Source organism: Protomyctophum parallelum, assembly GCF_964188405.1.
Source record: "Protomyctophum parallelum genome assembly, chromosome: 23".
NCBI lineage: Eukaryota > Metazoa > Chordata > Actinopteri > Myctophiformes > Myctophidae > Protomyctophum > Protomyctophum parallelum.
Window position 1 is genome coordinate 7,796,728 of NC_139715.1, and position 15,769 is coordinate 7,812,496.

At 42.0% G+C, this 15,769-nt stretch overlaps 1 protein-coding gene across 3 annotated transcripts in view; it reads right to left on the reverse strand.

Moving 5' to 3' along the window:
* The window catches only part of prkx (protein kinase X-linked), a 70,341-nt gene that overhangs the window by 39,536 nt on the left and 15,036 nt on the right, over window positions 1-15,769 (reverse strand). For all 3 annotated transcript variants that reach the window (XR_014568908.1, XR_014568909.1, XM_083759027.1), the window contains exons 2-3: window positions 4,695-4,863; window positions 2,804-3,067 (exon numbers count right to left, since the gene is read on the reverse strand). Coding sequence is in view for 1 of the 3 variants with exons in the window: in XM_083759027.1 (XP_083615153.1) it covers window positions 2,804-3,067; window positions 4,695-4,863 (433 nt within the window). In the remaining 2 variants the exon portion in view is untranslated. The remainder of the gene's footprint in view (window positions 1-2,803; window positions 3,068-4,694; window positions 4,864-15,769) is intronic.

Here is a 15,769-nt window from a genome sequence, read left to right on the forward strand (position 1 = left end):
TGTGCGTGTCTCTCTGTGTGTGTCTATCCCATTCTGACCTGAGATCAGATTCATACGAGGTTTCCGCCGGACACACACTGGTCTGATGAACCCATTCTGACCTGAGATCAGATTCTAAAAATGTCAGTCGTTCTTCGATTTTTCAAAAAATAGCAGACCTACAAGCTCGTATCGCGCCACTCGGTGGCGCGATATGAGCTTGTAGATCTGCTATTTTTCAATAGCTAAAGCATAACATGATGCCAACACCAAAATGGGTGCCCGATCAGAATGGGCTATGTATGTGCAGGGCAAAGAAAAGCCAAAACAATTGAGGAGGGAGAGCACTGTACAATGTAAAATAATAGCTTTAATGGCTTCCAAACCAGTGTTGAGCTCCCAAACTGTATCGGTTTAACCGGATTAATTTAAACCGACTTCCTAACTGTATGTATTTTTGGTTTAGCACCTGTAGAAATGTCGGAGATCTGCGTGCTTCCCTTTTGAAATAATCAACCAGGTCTATGACAACAAGCTCAAAAGAAGCGACTAGGCTACATCATTGTGGACTCCCTCCGCAATGACTTTAGCAAGTACCAAAATACACCTGCCTCGCAAGCAGAACAAGTGTGGCGGTTTGGTTATATAATTCCACACTCTATTTTATTTATAATGTGCCAGAAGAAACCCCATCGGCGTCGATTGAAGCAACGGTTCAATCACAGATGCTGATCTGATCGCCTACCATTTCCAAACACCCTGGAGCGGGTGATATTTAACCCATTCTGACCTGAGATCAGATTCATTACGAGGTTTCCACTGGACACACACTGGTCTGATGAACCCATTCTGACCTGAGATCAGATTCTAGAAATGTCAGTCGCTCTTCGATTTTTCAAAAATAGCAGACCTACAAGCTCGTATCGCGCCACTCGGTGGCGCGATATGAGCTTGTAGATCTGCTATTTTTAAATAGCTAAAGCATAACATGATGCCAACACCAAAATGGGTGCCCGGTCAGAATGGGTTAATTATGCACCGCTGAGACACCAGCGCCATGCGGGGTTTTCATTCCAACACATCGCCAAATGATTCCACTAATTAAATCCTCTCTCTCTCTATCTCTCTCTCTCTCTCTGAATCAGCTGGTTTTCCGCTCGGGCTGAAAACAAATCGCTTGCAGCACCATAACTGAATAACACCCACTGCATACCGCAAAGAAATATATTGTGTGATAAAAAAACTATATTTGAACTTGTTACATGTCATCTAATCTTCCTAAAATGCACACTAAAACAATGTTACATGTACTCTACGCTTCCTTAAATGCAATGCCATTAAAACAATGCACCTCCACACGCTTAAGGCCTATTCATAGTCTGGATTTTCGGTGGTAAGGTGACCACCGCTCCGGTGGTGAGCTGACCACCGGAGCTGAAATAACGTTGAGCGGTGGTGAGTAAAAACAGAGAGAAGGGCTGGAGCGGTGGCGGTGGTTTGCTCTTCACCGCGGCTCGTGACGTCATGTTGTAGTTCGGTGGTCACCCCACCACCGTAAAACCAGACTATGTATGAGCCTTTAGACGGAAGCGAGACTTCCGCATATTGAGCGTTTAAAGAGGGAATTAAACAAGAGTGTAGAAGATCATTTCGGTGAGCCGTCTTTTCTCTGACAAAGCGACATGCTGATAGAAGTCATCGTCAAAGGAAGGCTCCCACTGAACCGACTAAAGCTACACAGTGATGACACAGTCTGCTCATGTTGAAGAAGCTGGCTTAAACCTTTTCCAGTGCTCCAACCGTGTCACCATTTCTGTCCACCATTCCGATTCCTGCACCGTTCCAGTAAGAGGAAGGAAACCAGTTCCCTGTGCCACGTAACCCCACTCTCTTCATATTGTGGCCCGAGCAACACTTCCAACAACGACTCTGGCGAGTGGCGTTTGTTTTTGGTCACAGCTAGTAGTCTAATCGCAATTATTTGAGATTATCGTAATTATTTTACATAATTAGTTGTTGATTAGTTGATGTTGAAAAATGCTCGCATGCATTTTCAAATATCCACTATAATAAAAAAGCATAAATAAGTTAAAAAGCTGAAATAGCAGATCTAAAAGCTTACGAGTTTTTGGAAAATTATTATTATTATTTTAATTGTCATAACTGCAATTTTTGATTATGAAGGCTAAAAGGCAAACCAAAATAAGAAAAAAGTAAAAAAAAAACATATACAGTAGTATTCATAATTATGTTCCACTCCAGAGAGTGTTCAATGTCAAAAACATCATCAACGAATCCTCAACGTACGGTACGTGCTGTAATAACGACAGCCCTATCGCTGCAGAGACGGTGTCAATTAGCCCATTCTGACCTGAGATCAGATTCATACGAGGTTTCCACCAGACACACACTGGTCTGATGAACCCATTCTGACCTGAGATCAGATTCTAAAAATGTCAGTCGTTCTTCAATTTTTTCAAAAATAGCAGACCTACAAGCTCGTATCGCGCCACTCGGTGGCGCGATATGAGCTTGTAGATCTGCTATTTTTCAATAGATAAAGCATAACACGATGCATACACCAAAACGTGCCCGTTCAGAATGGGTTAGGGTGCCGGTGTCGGGTAACTTGTAGACTTATGTACTGTTCTTTATGAACTTTTAATCTGTTTAAACCAATGACCTCTTCCTACAAGTAAGGATTCCAAATAAGCCTTCTGGGCTTCTTCCCTTCCTTGCATTGCATTTTTGTTCTTCGACATGTCATCGTCTATTTTTTTGTACTACACGCTAAATAAACAAACCTAAAAACCCGAAACCTCACCTGTCCGAGAGCTTCTTGGCGAAGCCGAAGTCGGTGAGGCGGATGTGCCCCTCGCCGTCCAGCAGGATGTTCTCGGGCTTCAGGTCGCGGTAGACGATCTCCCGGGCGTGGAGGTACTCGATGGCGCACACGATCTCCGCCGTGTAGAAGAGGCCCGTGCCGTTGCTGAAGCGGCCGCGGCTCCGCAGGAAGCTGAACAGCTCGCCGCCGGGGACGTAGTCCATCAGCATGTAGAGGAAGCGCTCGTCGTGGTGCGTCCAGAACCTGACCCCGGGGAACACAACGGGAAGGGGGGGGTTTAAAACCCATTCTGACCTGAGATCAGATTCATACGAGGTTTCCGCCGGACACACACTGGGTCTGATTAACCCATTCTGACCTGAGATCAGATTCATACGAGGTTTCTGCCCGACACACACTGGTCTGATGAACCCATTCTGACCTGAGATCAGATTTAAAAAAAAATGTCAGTCGTTCTTCGGTTTTTCAAAAATAGCAGACCTACAAGCTCTTATTTTTGTTGCATTCCTCAGCCAATAATTTGATGACCGGGGGTCATTGGTACAGTAAATAAGAGATACAGGCCCAGGCCGTGGCGTAACGGTCTGGGCACCGGACTGGTGATCCAGTCGCGGTGTGCCGCGGGTTCGACTCCCGAGCCCGACACGGCCTTTACCGCATGTCATCCCCCCATCTCTCTCCCGTTTCCTGTCAGCCTACTATCTGTCCCTTAAAAAATCAATAAAAGGCGTAAGCCGCAAAAAAAAATATCTTTAAATAAGAGATACAGTAGAAGACTCTACGATTATCAAATTATTGTCTCAGCAATGCGCCCCAAAAAACAACAACATTCTCGATGAATTCATGTGGGTGTGTGTGTGCGTTACGCACGCACACACACACGCCCACATGCATGTAACAAGGTGACTTTGTCAACATTAGTTTGGGGGGGTCTCCCTCCAGGCCTCACCTGAGCTCCCAGGTGTTTGCACGTGGCACAGTTTGTTGGCTGACGTTGGGTGCGAAATGTTGCAACAGTTGTAGATTTAAATGGCTAGCTCGGAATATATAAATGATTGAACAGGCTGCTGCTGCCGCCGCGTGAGAATGAAATGCAAATAAAAACCGCAGGCAGGCTTCCAGAGCTGAATTGTAATTTCAGACTCTGCCGGTTTTTCAATTCTGCGTGTACACTATTGGATTGGATTTACAAGATCTACAAGTTCACGGTGCCTTGTGTGTCATTTCAGACGTTATTCCACTGGCTGTTCAAAGACAGCAAATCTACAAGCTCACAGTGTGCTGTGAGCTTGTACAACTGCGAAATTTTGAAAAACTCTTGAAAGTGAGAGAATTACGGATTTAGAAGGCATTTTTTTGTGGAATCGGCCTCAGGTCTCAGGCGGTCATGGAGGTTAGGGTCAGACTGTGGGGTCAGGATGGTGTGTGTGTGTGTGTGTGTGTGCGTGCGTAGACACTAGGGATGTGTAAATGTGTCCAAAATGAAAATCGATTTGTATAATTCAATATTACCGATTAATCGATTAATCGGTTAATTTCCTTTTTTCTTTTTTTTTTATGAACCCTACAAATAAAAAAAATCTTCCCCCCACCTGCTAAATCCTCCAAACCTGTATCTTGATTGGAATCAATTTCCACTCAGTCATGCAGCTACACAGACACATCCCAGGCACACTTTGGTAGGCCTATAGCCCTGTCCTGTTTGGATGACAATATTATTGCCTTTCCAACAGATTTTCATTAAAAAAAAAAAAACAGAAAAAAAAAAAAAAAAAAAAAAAAAAGATTATCGATTATTAATTTCCATAATCGATTTCGGGTCCTATCAACGATAATCGATTAATCGGACCCATCCCTAGTAGACACTCACAGGCGTATGAGGAAAGGGTGGTTGATCTCGCTGAGCACCTCCTTCTCGTTGTGCACGTGCTGCTCCTGCTTCAGGCGGATCACGTCGGGGATCTTCATCTGCTTCAGCGCGTAGAACGCTCGGCTCTTCTTGTCCCTCACCAGGAAGACGCGGCCGAACGTCCCTGTGCCTGGAGGAGAGAGAGAGAGGGGAGAGGAGAGAGGGAGGGGAGAGGAGAGAGGAGAGGAGAGAGAGGGGAGAGGAGAGAGAGAGGGGAGAGGAGAGACACATGGGGAGGTTACATTTGTGCAAGTTGTAGAACTAATTAGTGCATCTAATCGATAGCTGCTGCCGAGTGGCGACAGTCACTTAAACAAATACAAACTGAATTAGTGCTGACTGCCAATTGTAAAAAAAGGTAGCATTGTTCTTCATAAATAGCTATTATTAATCCAATTTGACCTGAGATTAGATTCTAAAAATGTCCTCTACATCCTGACAGTTTCCTGAACAACGCTATGTTTCTATGTCAGTCGTTCTTCGACTTTTCAAAAAATAGCAGACCTACAAGCTCAGACCATACAATACAATACCATACAAGCTCATAGCGCGCCACCGAGTGGCGCGCTATGAGCTTGTAGATCTGCTATTTTTCAATAGCAATATGTCCAGCAGGGGGTGTGGATGGGTAGTACTAGGTACCAGAGGGGGTTCCCACACATTTTTTACCAATGCATTTCCAAAACAATTTCCACAATATTTGACCCAATTGTCAGGCCTATATTAACGATCATTCATTGCAATAATGAGTCTCTTACGCCTATGTGCGATCATGCCCAAAGGCAGGCGGTGTAGCAACAATAAAGCATAGAATATAGAATGCTATAATTCTATTCCACGTGTTGTGCCAAATGTTTTTGCTACAGTACACCACCTATCCTAGGGCATAGGATCACGCTGCAGCACGTTGAGCTTATATATACATATAGATATATACAGTATATATATATATTAATATACGTTTTATCCCCAGGACTTTCATGACCGTGGGAATCCTAGGAGGGTAGGGATCCGGAAATTAATCGGATCCAACATGTTCCATCACATTTTGGAACCGGTCCAGAACCGGTTTTATCTACACCGTCAGAGCTGGTCTTCACATCTTAATTAAACCCCATTCATTTCAATGAGGGGAACAAGTTATCCTTGTGGAAAGGAAACCCCTTCAAGTACACCAGACCAGAGGATCCCTGGAACCCACTTTGAGAAACACTGCATCAATGCAGTGGTTGATTTTTCTAAAATTGCAGACGTACAAGCTCGTAGCGCGCCACTCGGTGACGCGCTATGAGCTTGTAGATCTGCTATTTTTCAATAGCTAAAGCATGACATGATGCTAACACCAAAAGGGGTTCCCGACCCAAAATGGGTTAAATTAACATTGATTGATTTTACAATACAAATTGTGGTCCCATTAAATGGGGGTCTGTAGACTAATGCATGTCAAACTGGGGGTCCTTGAAATTAAACGGGATGAGAATCTCTGCTAGAGCCGTAAAAATCCTCTCTTATGGGGGTCCCTGGCATATCTTTTCAAATGGGGGTCCGCGGGCTAATTAGTGTCAATTTGGGGGTCCACTGCATTAACCCATTCTGACCTGAGATCAGATTCATACGAGGTTTCCACTGGACACACACTGGTCTGATGAACCCATTCTGACCTGAGATCAGATTCTAAAAAATGTCAGTCGTTCTTCGATTTTTCAAAAATAGCAGACCTACAAGCTCGTATCGCGCCACTCGGTGGCGCGATATGAGCTTGTAGATCTGCTATTTTTCAATAGCTAAAGCATAGCATGATGCCGACACCAAAATGGGTGCCCGGTCAGAATGGGTTAATGTATGTATGCAATACTATAATCATACTGTATGTGTGTTTAAAATAAATAATGAAATTATAAAAAAACAATAATAATAATAATAAAGAAATCCCTAGGATTCCATGTAGAAAGACAGACACATTAATTTACATCTTCAATTGATAATAAATCATGGCAAGAACAAACAAGCCCTATATTAAATCTGATCATAATCTAAACACCAACAATAGCCACGCCATGCAAGGTCGCTAAACAGCAACAGTTACAGGAGACACCGATATCAAAATGTAATCGGCCCAACACGACTACCCTTGAAAGTGCAGTTTAACCCATTCTGAACGGGCACCCATTTTGGTGTCGGCATCATGTTATGCTTTAGCTATTGAAAAATAGCAGATCTACAAGCTCATATCGCGCCACCGAGTGGCGCGATACGAGCTTGTAGGTCTGCTATTTTTGAAAAATCGAAGAACGACTGACATTTTTAGAATCTGATCTCAGGTCAGAATGGGTTAATGAATGAACATTTGTCACCCCTCAGGCATTTTGATATCCTTAGAGAGGGGAGGGAGGGAGGGAGGGGGGGTGGTCTTTTGCCCTTTGACCCCTGTCTTTCTGTGTGTATGTGCGGGAGGCGGTGATAAAACTCGGGGGACGTCGGCGTGCTGTGGGCGTCACACAGGAGGAGAAGGAATGGCTGCCAGGCAGAGAGCTTACCGTCTGGCTCGCTAGGCTACGCGCGCTCTGACGCGCCTGACGTCGAAAAGAAAAAGAAAACGTATTCTGAAAGAATATATATTCAAAGATTTGTGCCGCATTTTCAAAAATAGCAGACCTACAAGCTCGTGGCGCGCTATGAGCTTGTAGATCTGCTATTTTTCAATAGCTAAAGTATAACATAATGCTTAGTTAAAACACCAAAAGGGGTTCCCGCCCCAAAATGGAGCATGAAGCATGGAGCATGAAGCAAATCATTACGTAGGAAAAAACTTCAAAACGAGGGACTGCGTTTTTAAAACTGTTAACCCCATGTGTCCCAAGGTCGATTCTACAAAATGTCTCCTAAATACAGACAGTTTTCTATGTCAGTTGTTCTCAAACTATTTCATGTCAAGGACCCTGGAAAATATTATGTAATTGGCCTCAATCGGCTTCAGGTCTAAAATGGGTTCAACTCGATGGGACTAAATTGGATGGTGATTTCTAGCAGCCCGGCACTTCTCCCCCGATATCGTTTGTCGCGTTTGCTGCTCATCCTCGCCATCTGTGCCATGTTCTATTACAGTGGTTTTCAAACCTTTTTCATGTCCAGGCCCATTATTGTTTACTAGGCATTGCGCCACGGACCACCATTTGATTGATTAGCCTCTCAGACCCAAGACTAAAAGAATATTTTGTCATCGTTGGATGAGAATATTTCCACAATTCCATGCTGCATTGATGTTGGTACCAGATTTACCAGTGATAACAGACGAACACTGATCAAAATAACAATTCTTCTACATTCACCCCATTGTGTAGACTTCTTGTTAATTAAGTAATGCACATTTTTAACAATAAATTAACTCTTGAGAGCGTAAAAAGATCTATAACCCATTCTGACCCGAGATCAGATTCATACGAGGTTTCCACTGGACACACACTGGTCTGATTAAACCCATTCTGACCTGAGATCAGATTTAAAAAATGTCAGTCGTTCTTCGATTTTTCAAAAATAGCAGACCTACAAGCTCATATCGCGCCACTCGGTGGCGCGATATGAGCTTGTAGATCTGCTATTTTTCAATAGATAAAGCATAACATGATGCTAACACCAAAATGGGTGCCCGGTCAGAATGGGATAAGGGTCCATTTGGTTACCAACTCTCCATCATTTAGCTGGGGACCACCTGGAACATTCTAAAAGGACCACTGGTGGCCCCCGGACCACCGTTTGAAAACCACTGTTATATGACGTGAAGCGGAGAGAGAGAGAGACAGAGACAGAGAGAGAGAGAGGTCGAAGCTGGAAGACGACGTGACAGAACCGGCCGCGAGTCACTCAACGAGACGATGGTGCAACTCCCTGACTCATGATGGAATGCTGTCTCATCGGGCTGCCTGCGTCGCTGCCTGCGCCTACAAGGACCCTTTGTCTCGGGGCCCTCCTCCCCGGGCGTTGCCTCGACAACGCGCGCACAGGTAGTAAACAAGCAGTGGAAGCAGGTATTTGGATGACCCCCCCCCCCTTTGTGGTGTAATATTTCGTTTGCGGCCAAACTGCGTGACTTGTTATCTCTCTCTCTGTGAATTTTTCATCACATACGTAAGGCATGCATAATTAAGCCATGAGACTAAGCCAGAGAGGATCCACCTCCACAAGCACAATACCATAAATAACTACACTGGATCCACTGGAACAGGTTCCTTTTTTCTCACTTCCTTAAAACAAAGTTGCGCCTTTATACGGTCTATGAAAACAAGCCCAAAAATGTCTTCAAAATCCTGACAGTTTTCTGAAAAAAGCCATGTTTCTATGTCAGTGGTTCTTCGATTTTTCTAAAATAGCAGACCTACAAGCTCGTAGCGCGCCACTCGGTGGCGCGCTATGAGCTTGTAGATCTGCTATTTTTCAATAGTTAAAGCATAACATGACACCAAAAGGGGTTCCCCTCCCAAAATGGGTTAAAACAAAGTTGCGCCTTTACGGTCTATGAAAACAAGCCCAAAAGAACATTGGCTATTTGAAAATAGCAGATCTGCAAGCTCACGTGTCCTAGCTTTGCCATTAAATAAAAAAAAATGTATTATTTACTATAGTCCTATATAGTCCCACAAAAGATCACAGGTTCTATTGAATGTGAAGGGGGAGGCGACAAACTGACATACAGTATTGAGCCATTTGAGCCTACGACACACAGTATGGCAGCCCCCTATAGTACCCCCCTTCATATTCAGTATGATCCTGTGAAGCTATAAGACATGAACTAATGTTCTAATGTCCTTTAACACAAATAATTATGGTATTGAGATCCATGGGCACGAGACATTTTCAGGTGGGAGTCCGTGCCCGTGGACAAATACACATTCATTTGGTGGTTTCCTTGATATGAAAATGATTTGAGATCCACCCATTTTGGGCAGGGAACCCCTTTTGGCGTTAGCATTATGTTATGCTTTAGCTATTGAAAAATAGCAGATCTACAAGCTCATAGGTTGTAGGTCTGCTATTTTTGAAAAATCGAAGAACGACTGACATAGAAACATGGCTTTTTCAGAAAACTGTCAGGATGTAGAAGACATTTTTAGAATCTGATCTCAGTAGTGGGGTTCCGTCTCCATGTTAAATTTAGTTGTCATTTACAACTCATGTAAAAGTTTCACTTTCAGTACTAATTTGAAGGTGAGGGTCTATAGAACCATTTTGGTTCGAGTGGCAATCACCAAAATAAAATAATTGGCCTATAGGGGGCGTAGTCAGGTGGCAACCCCCATCAGCCCTACCAAAATATGTAAACTGTTGTAACTTTTGATTAAATTATCCAATCTTTTTTTTTTTTTTTTAAGATATTTTTTTTGCGGCTTACGCCTTTTATTGATTTTTTAAGGGACAGATAGTAGGCTGACAGGAAACGGGAGAGAGATGGGGGGATGACATGCGGTAAAGGCCGTGTCGGGTTCGGGAGTCGAACCCGCGGCACACCGCGACTGGATCACCAGTCCGGTGCCCAGACCGTTACGCCACGGCCTGGGCCAAATTATCCAATCTGAACATATGATATATGTATGGATTCACAATCAGGAGTAGCATTTGGTACTTAAACCTTATTAGACATACAATATTTGTTTCCACCCAGTATTGGTGTATATCCAAAAAAATAGCAGGAAAAACGAGCTAAAAACTAGTAGTGGGGTCCCTAGACAGACCGTCATTTACAACTCAACAAAAGTTTAACTTTCACTTCTAATTTGTAGATAATGACCTATAGAACAATTTTAGTTCGAGTGGCAAGTCTACAAATTAAAAAAAAAATATTTTTTTGGCAAATTTCCAAAATGGCCAAAATCGGAATTATTAATTTTCTTATATTGCTGTTTTTTCTTTGTTTTTCTTGCTATATCAAGTTAATCCTGTGTGAGGAATCAACTGGATTTCAAATATTAATGTTTTGAATAATCTGATATAGAAACAAAATAAAGATGGCTGCCAATGTACATTGAATTACTACATTACGCCTAACTTCTATCCTGTTGAACCTAGAATGGTGATGTTGGTGCCTATACCTATGTTATCATGAATGACTAATTGTATAAAAACAAAATACATATAATAGGACAATATATAATATTTCACACAAATGAGACAATGCAGTACATAATTATGTGGGGAACTAAAGTTAGATATTGGAATATAATACACCACTCCTGTGTTATATATATATATATATATATATATATATATTTTTTTTATAGGCTACTATGTACTGCTACTATAGGGGGCAGAGTAGCAGGTGTGTCTTAATTGTTCAGACTTGGTAGCTTGTTAGTTATAAGACTAAGCATACTGCAGAAGAGCATGAGCTGCACTGATTGGTCTCTTGTGGTATTGATATTTTGAAGGCAAGCAAAAAAGTTAAACATGTCAAGAAGGATCCTAAAGTGTTTTTTATGAATATGGATAGTCATTGAGTGCCACGATACGGTCTTCTCCCAGCGCAACTGCCTTGTCGTTTATCTCTTGGGTGAGTTCTACCTTCTGGAACGAATGGTCTGCTGCATATGTTTCTTCACCACAAAAGAGACATTTATTACGATTAACAGGTGCACCAGTCCGGCATGATCTTCTTGCCAATGCCACAGCACCTCCAGAATGCCTTTTTTTTGCACTGTCAAGTGCTGTTGCCCTATACAGATGCGGACAAGTTGTATGCCAGAATGCACGATTTAACTTCATGGATTCTGCATCTGGAAGTTCAACGTATGGGTGGGGAGAAGCGTCAATTGCTCTGAACTGACTTGCAAGGCCTATGATGTCTGTGTAGGCTCCTTCTCTATGACTGGCAACTGGATTTGCAAGAGGGCAAACAAGTCTTTCCTCAGTTTTCTTTTGGCACAAAATGCACAACTGCCATTTCGTTGTCCCAGCCATAACAGACAAATACTTTATCCAGGTTTAGTTTTCTGTTAGGGTCATATCATGAAAAAATATAGAAAATATTATATTACTATATTATTATATAACTTTTATTTAACAGTTTGCCTCAACATATTAATAGATACAAGAAAACAGTCAGCAGTGCATATAGCTACATTAACATTTACCATTGTAATAATAATGAAAATAATGAAAACACAATTTCTTCCTGAGCATAATTGCTATACTGTAGCTAGCCTTTAGTTATAGCCTGTGCTATAGCTACAGGCTACTTTGGTTAATGCTAGCTCAACTTATTGGGATGTAGTACTTTGGCCACTTATCCCCCATGACTATCCATATTCATAAAAAACACTTTAGGATCCTTCATGACATGTTTAACTTTTTTGCTTACCTTCAAAATATCAATACCACAAGAGAGCAATCAGTGCAGCTCATGCTCTTCTGCAGTATGCTTAGTCTTATAACTAACAAGCTACCAAGTCTGAACAATTAAGACACACCTGCTACTCTGCCCCCTATAGTGGCAGTACATAGTATAACTAAAAAAATCAAATAAACAAATATAACACAGGAGTGGTGTATTATATTCCAATATCTAACTTTAGTTCCCCACATAATTATGTACTGCATATAATATTATATATTGTCCTATTATATGTATTTTGTTTTTATACAATTAGTCATTCATGATAACATAGGTATAGGCACCAACATCACCATTCTAGGTTCAACAGGATAGAAGTTAGGCGTAATGTAGTAATTCAATGTACATTGGCAGCCATCTTTATTTTGTTTCTATATCAGATTATTCAAAACATTAATATTTGAAATCCAGTTGATTCCTCACACAGGATTAACTTGATATAGCAAGAAAAACAAAGAAAAAACAGCAATATAAGAAAATTAAGACATTTTTCAACTAAACATAATTCCGATTTTGGCCATTTTGGAAATTTGGCAAAAAAAGATATATTTTTTAATTTGTACACTTGCCACTCGAACCAAAATTGTTCTATAGGTCATTATCTACAAATTAGAAGTGAAAGTTAAACTTTTGTTGAGTTGTAAATGACGGTCTGTCTAGGGACCACACTACTCGTTTTTAGCTCGTTTTTCCTGCTATTTTTGTGGATATACACCAATACTGGGTGGAAACAAATATTATATGTCTAATAAGGTTTAAGTACCACATGCTACTCCTGATTGTGAATCCATACATATATCATATGTTCAGATTGGATAATTTAATCAAAAGTTACAACAGTTTACATATTTTGGTAGGGCTGATGGGGGTTGGCACCTGACTACGCCCCCTATAGGCCAATTATTTTATTTTGGTGATTGCCACTCGAACCAAAATGGTTCTATAGACCCTCACCTTCAAATTAGTACTGAAAGTGAAACTTTTACATGAGTTGTAAATGACAACTAAATTTAACATGGAGACAGAACCCCACTACAGGTCAGAATGGGTTAAACAACATTGGGCAAACAAGCAACGGTGTATCAGAGTGCAATACACCTACCAACCGATTGAAAGTAGTATAGTTGAAAGTATATAGCGGGGGGGGGGGGAAGATTAAAATGCTTTTTATTGAACAACACGATCAATAAAGAACAATAGGAGGTACTTATTCCCACCCGACCAGAGGAGAACTGTAACATCCTTGGCCAGGGGGGTAAGCATTTTATATTTGAAATCTGAATGTTTATGCAAGGGCTGTAAATGGAGCAAGTGCAACAACAAAAAAAAACAGGTTGACATTTCGTCATGTTTCTGTGCTAGTAATAAGCAGACAACAGGAGGCACGTGTGTAAGGCATGGGGGCTAAAGAAGCCAGGGGTCACACCTCCACAAGCAGAGGTATAGGGGCTATAAATCACAGAGGGCCATAAATCACAGGCTCGCTCCGTGTTGCCCATTGTCTTCTACAGGGAGATGTGGTGAGAAAACATAAAAAAGGGCACTCATCCATCCAGGGAGGGGGGGAAGATGTTGCAGCGTGACATCAATATCTTTCCCAAAACCCTACCATTACTGAGGAGGAAAGGACGGAACGGAAGATAAACAAAGCAAGAAACTGCTACAGTGCTGGCTCACAGGACACGCCAAAATGGGAATTTCTTGGTCGGAAACCGAATACCGAATATAGGAAACAGTTGGCCAAAAAGCGAATAGCAGAATATTATATATCGGTTTTTCCCCCCTTTTTTTCCTTTTTTTTTTTACAGTTTTTAAGTTTATAGCTGTCATGGCCGTACCTGATTATGGTGAAATACATGATTATGGCAAAACGTAACTTAACCCACTCTGACCTGAGATCAGATTCATACGAGGTTTCCACTGGACACACACTGGTCTGATTAACCCATTCTGACCCGAGATCAGATTCTAAAAAATGTCAGTCGTTCTTCGATTTAAAAAAAAATAGCAGACCTACAAGCTCGTAGCGCGCCACTCGGTGGCGCGCTACGAGCTTGTAGGTCTGCTATTTTTAAATAGCTAAAGCATAACGTAATGATAACACCAAAATGGGTTCCCGTTCAGAATGGGTTAAATAATAATCACTATTATGGGTCCATAAGAACATTATGCAGCACTTTCGAATGCATTAATTGCATACGTTAATTCCAGACTGACTGCTGAAACAGTGTAACAGTATGTCTGATGTTTGGAAATATTTCCAAGCCTCAGAAGACTGTGAACATACTGCCAGCCGTGGGTATACTGTCAACCTACAACGTGGCCGATATGTTGAAACGTGTTTTGCTATCCAGGCATGTGTGCGGGGCGCACTGTGCTTGTAGCCGCATTTTGATTACGTCATCACAACAAAACATCAGGTTACATACTGTACATACTTTTTGACTATTCGGTGATATATTTTCAGCTTGTTCGGCCGAAAATGCATTTTTTTGCCATTTTCGACCAAATATTTGACGAATATTCGGTGCATCAGTAGGTTTTCTCTAATATATTTTTGATCCCACGATTTTGTAACCCATTTTTCACCCCTGTGTCAATCGTCTAATGTGATCCTGGGCTCTACACACCCTCCACCAACCTAGTCCCCATATATGGGGGACAAGGGGAGAGCAACGGACTTGAACTCATGCTGCCTTCATGCCTGAAGTTGCTCCTTTACACCTGACAGGGGGGAGTTTCCCTGGTTGGACGTAGCGCGTGGAAGGAACACGTTATTCCAACCAGTTCCATCAGTATGTTTTGAAGAGACTTAAGGCTCATACATACTCCAGTTTTTGGTGATCGCTTATCACCGCGGTGTAGTTTTTAAAGGGTTGGAAAACTACACCATTACGTCAGTCGCGGTGATGATCAGCTATCACCGCGGAGTGCGGACAAGGTCAAGGTCAAGGTAAACTTTATTGTCCACAAGGGAAATTTGTCTTGGGCTTTCACCCCAGCTACAGCCACACATAAAACATCAATGACAACAAACATACATTACAGAGGAAGACACAACATTACACAATTGCACACATGATGTGGATAATCAGGCCTCACGTAGTTACCGCTGTTTCAGAGCCTCGTTCAGCATCTTAGTTGATGCTGATACAAACGATTTTTTAAATCTAATGTACTTCCACTTTGGTTCTTTGTATCTTCTCCCAGAGGGCAGAAGTACAAACTCGCCATATAGAACATGGGTAACATCACTGACAATTTTTTGAGCCTGTTTTAATGTAGCCTGCTCATAAATAGACTGGAGAGAGGGGAGTTGTCTTACCCCTATGATCTTCCCTGCAGTCTGCACCAATCTGAACAATTTGGACCTCAGTTGCACTGAGAGATTACCGAACCAAACTGTGATGCCAAACCTGACCAGGCTTTCCAAGACTGCTCGATAGAACACTAACATAAATCTTTGGTCAACACCATGAACCCTGAGACGCCGAAGGAAGTGCAGTCTTTGCTGTAGTTTACTACAGAGACTGTCAACATGTGTATTCCAAGTCATTGAGTTGTCAATACAGATCCCCAGGTATTTATATGAGGAGACCTGTGAGATGGTAGAGTCATGGATGACCACAGGCCTGTGGTCACCAATACTCTTGGG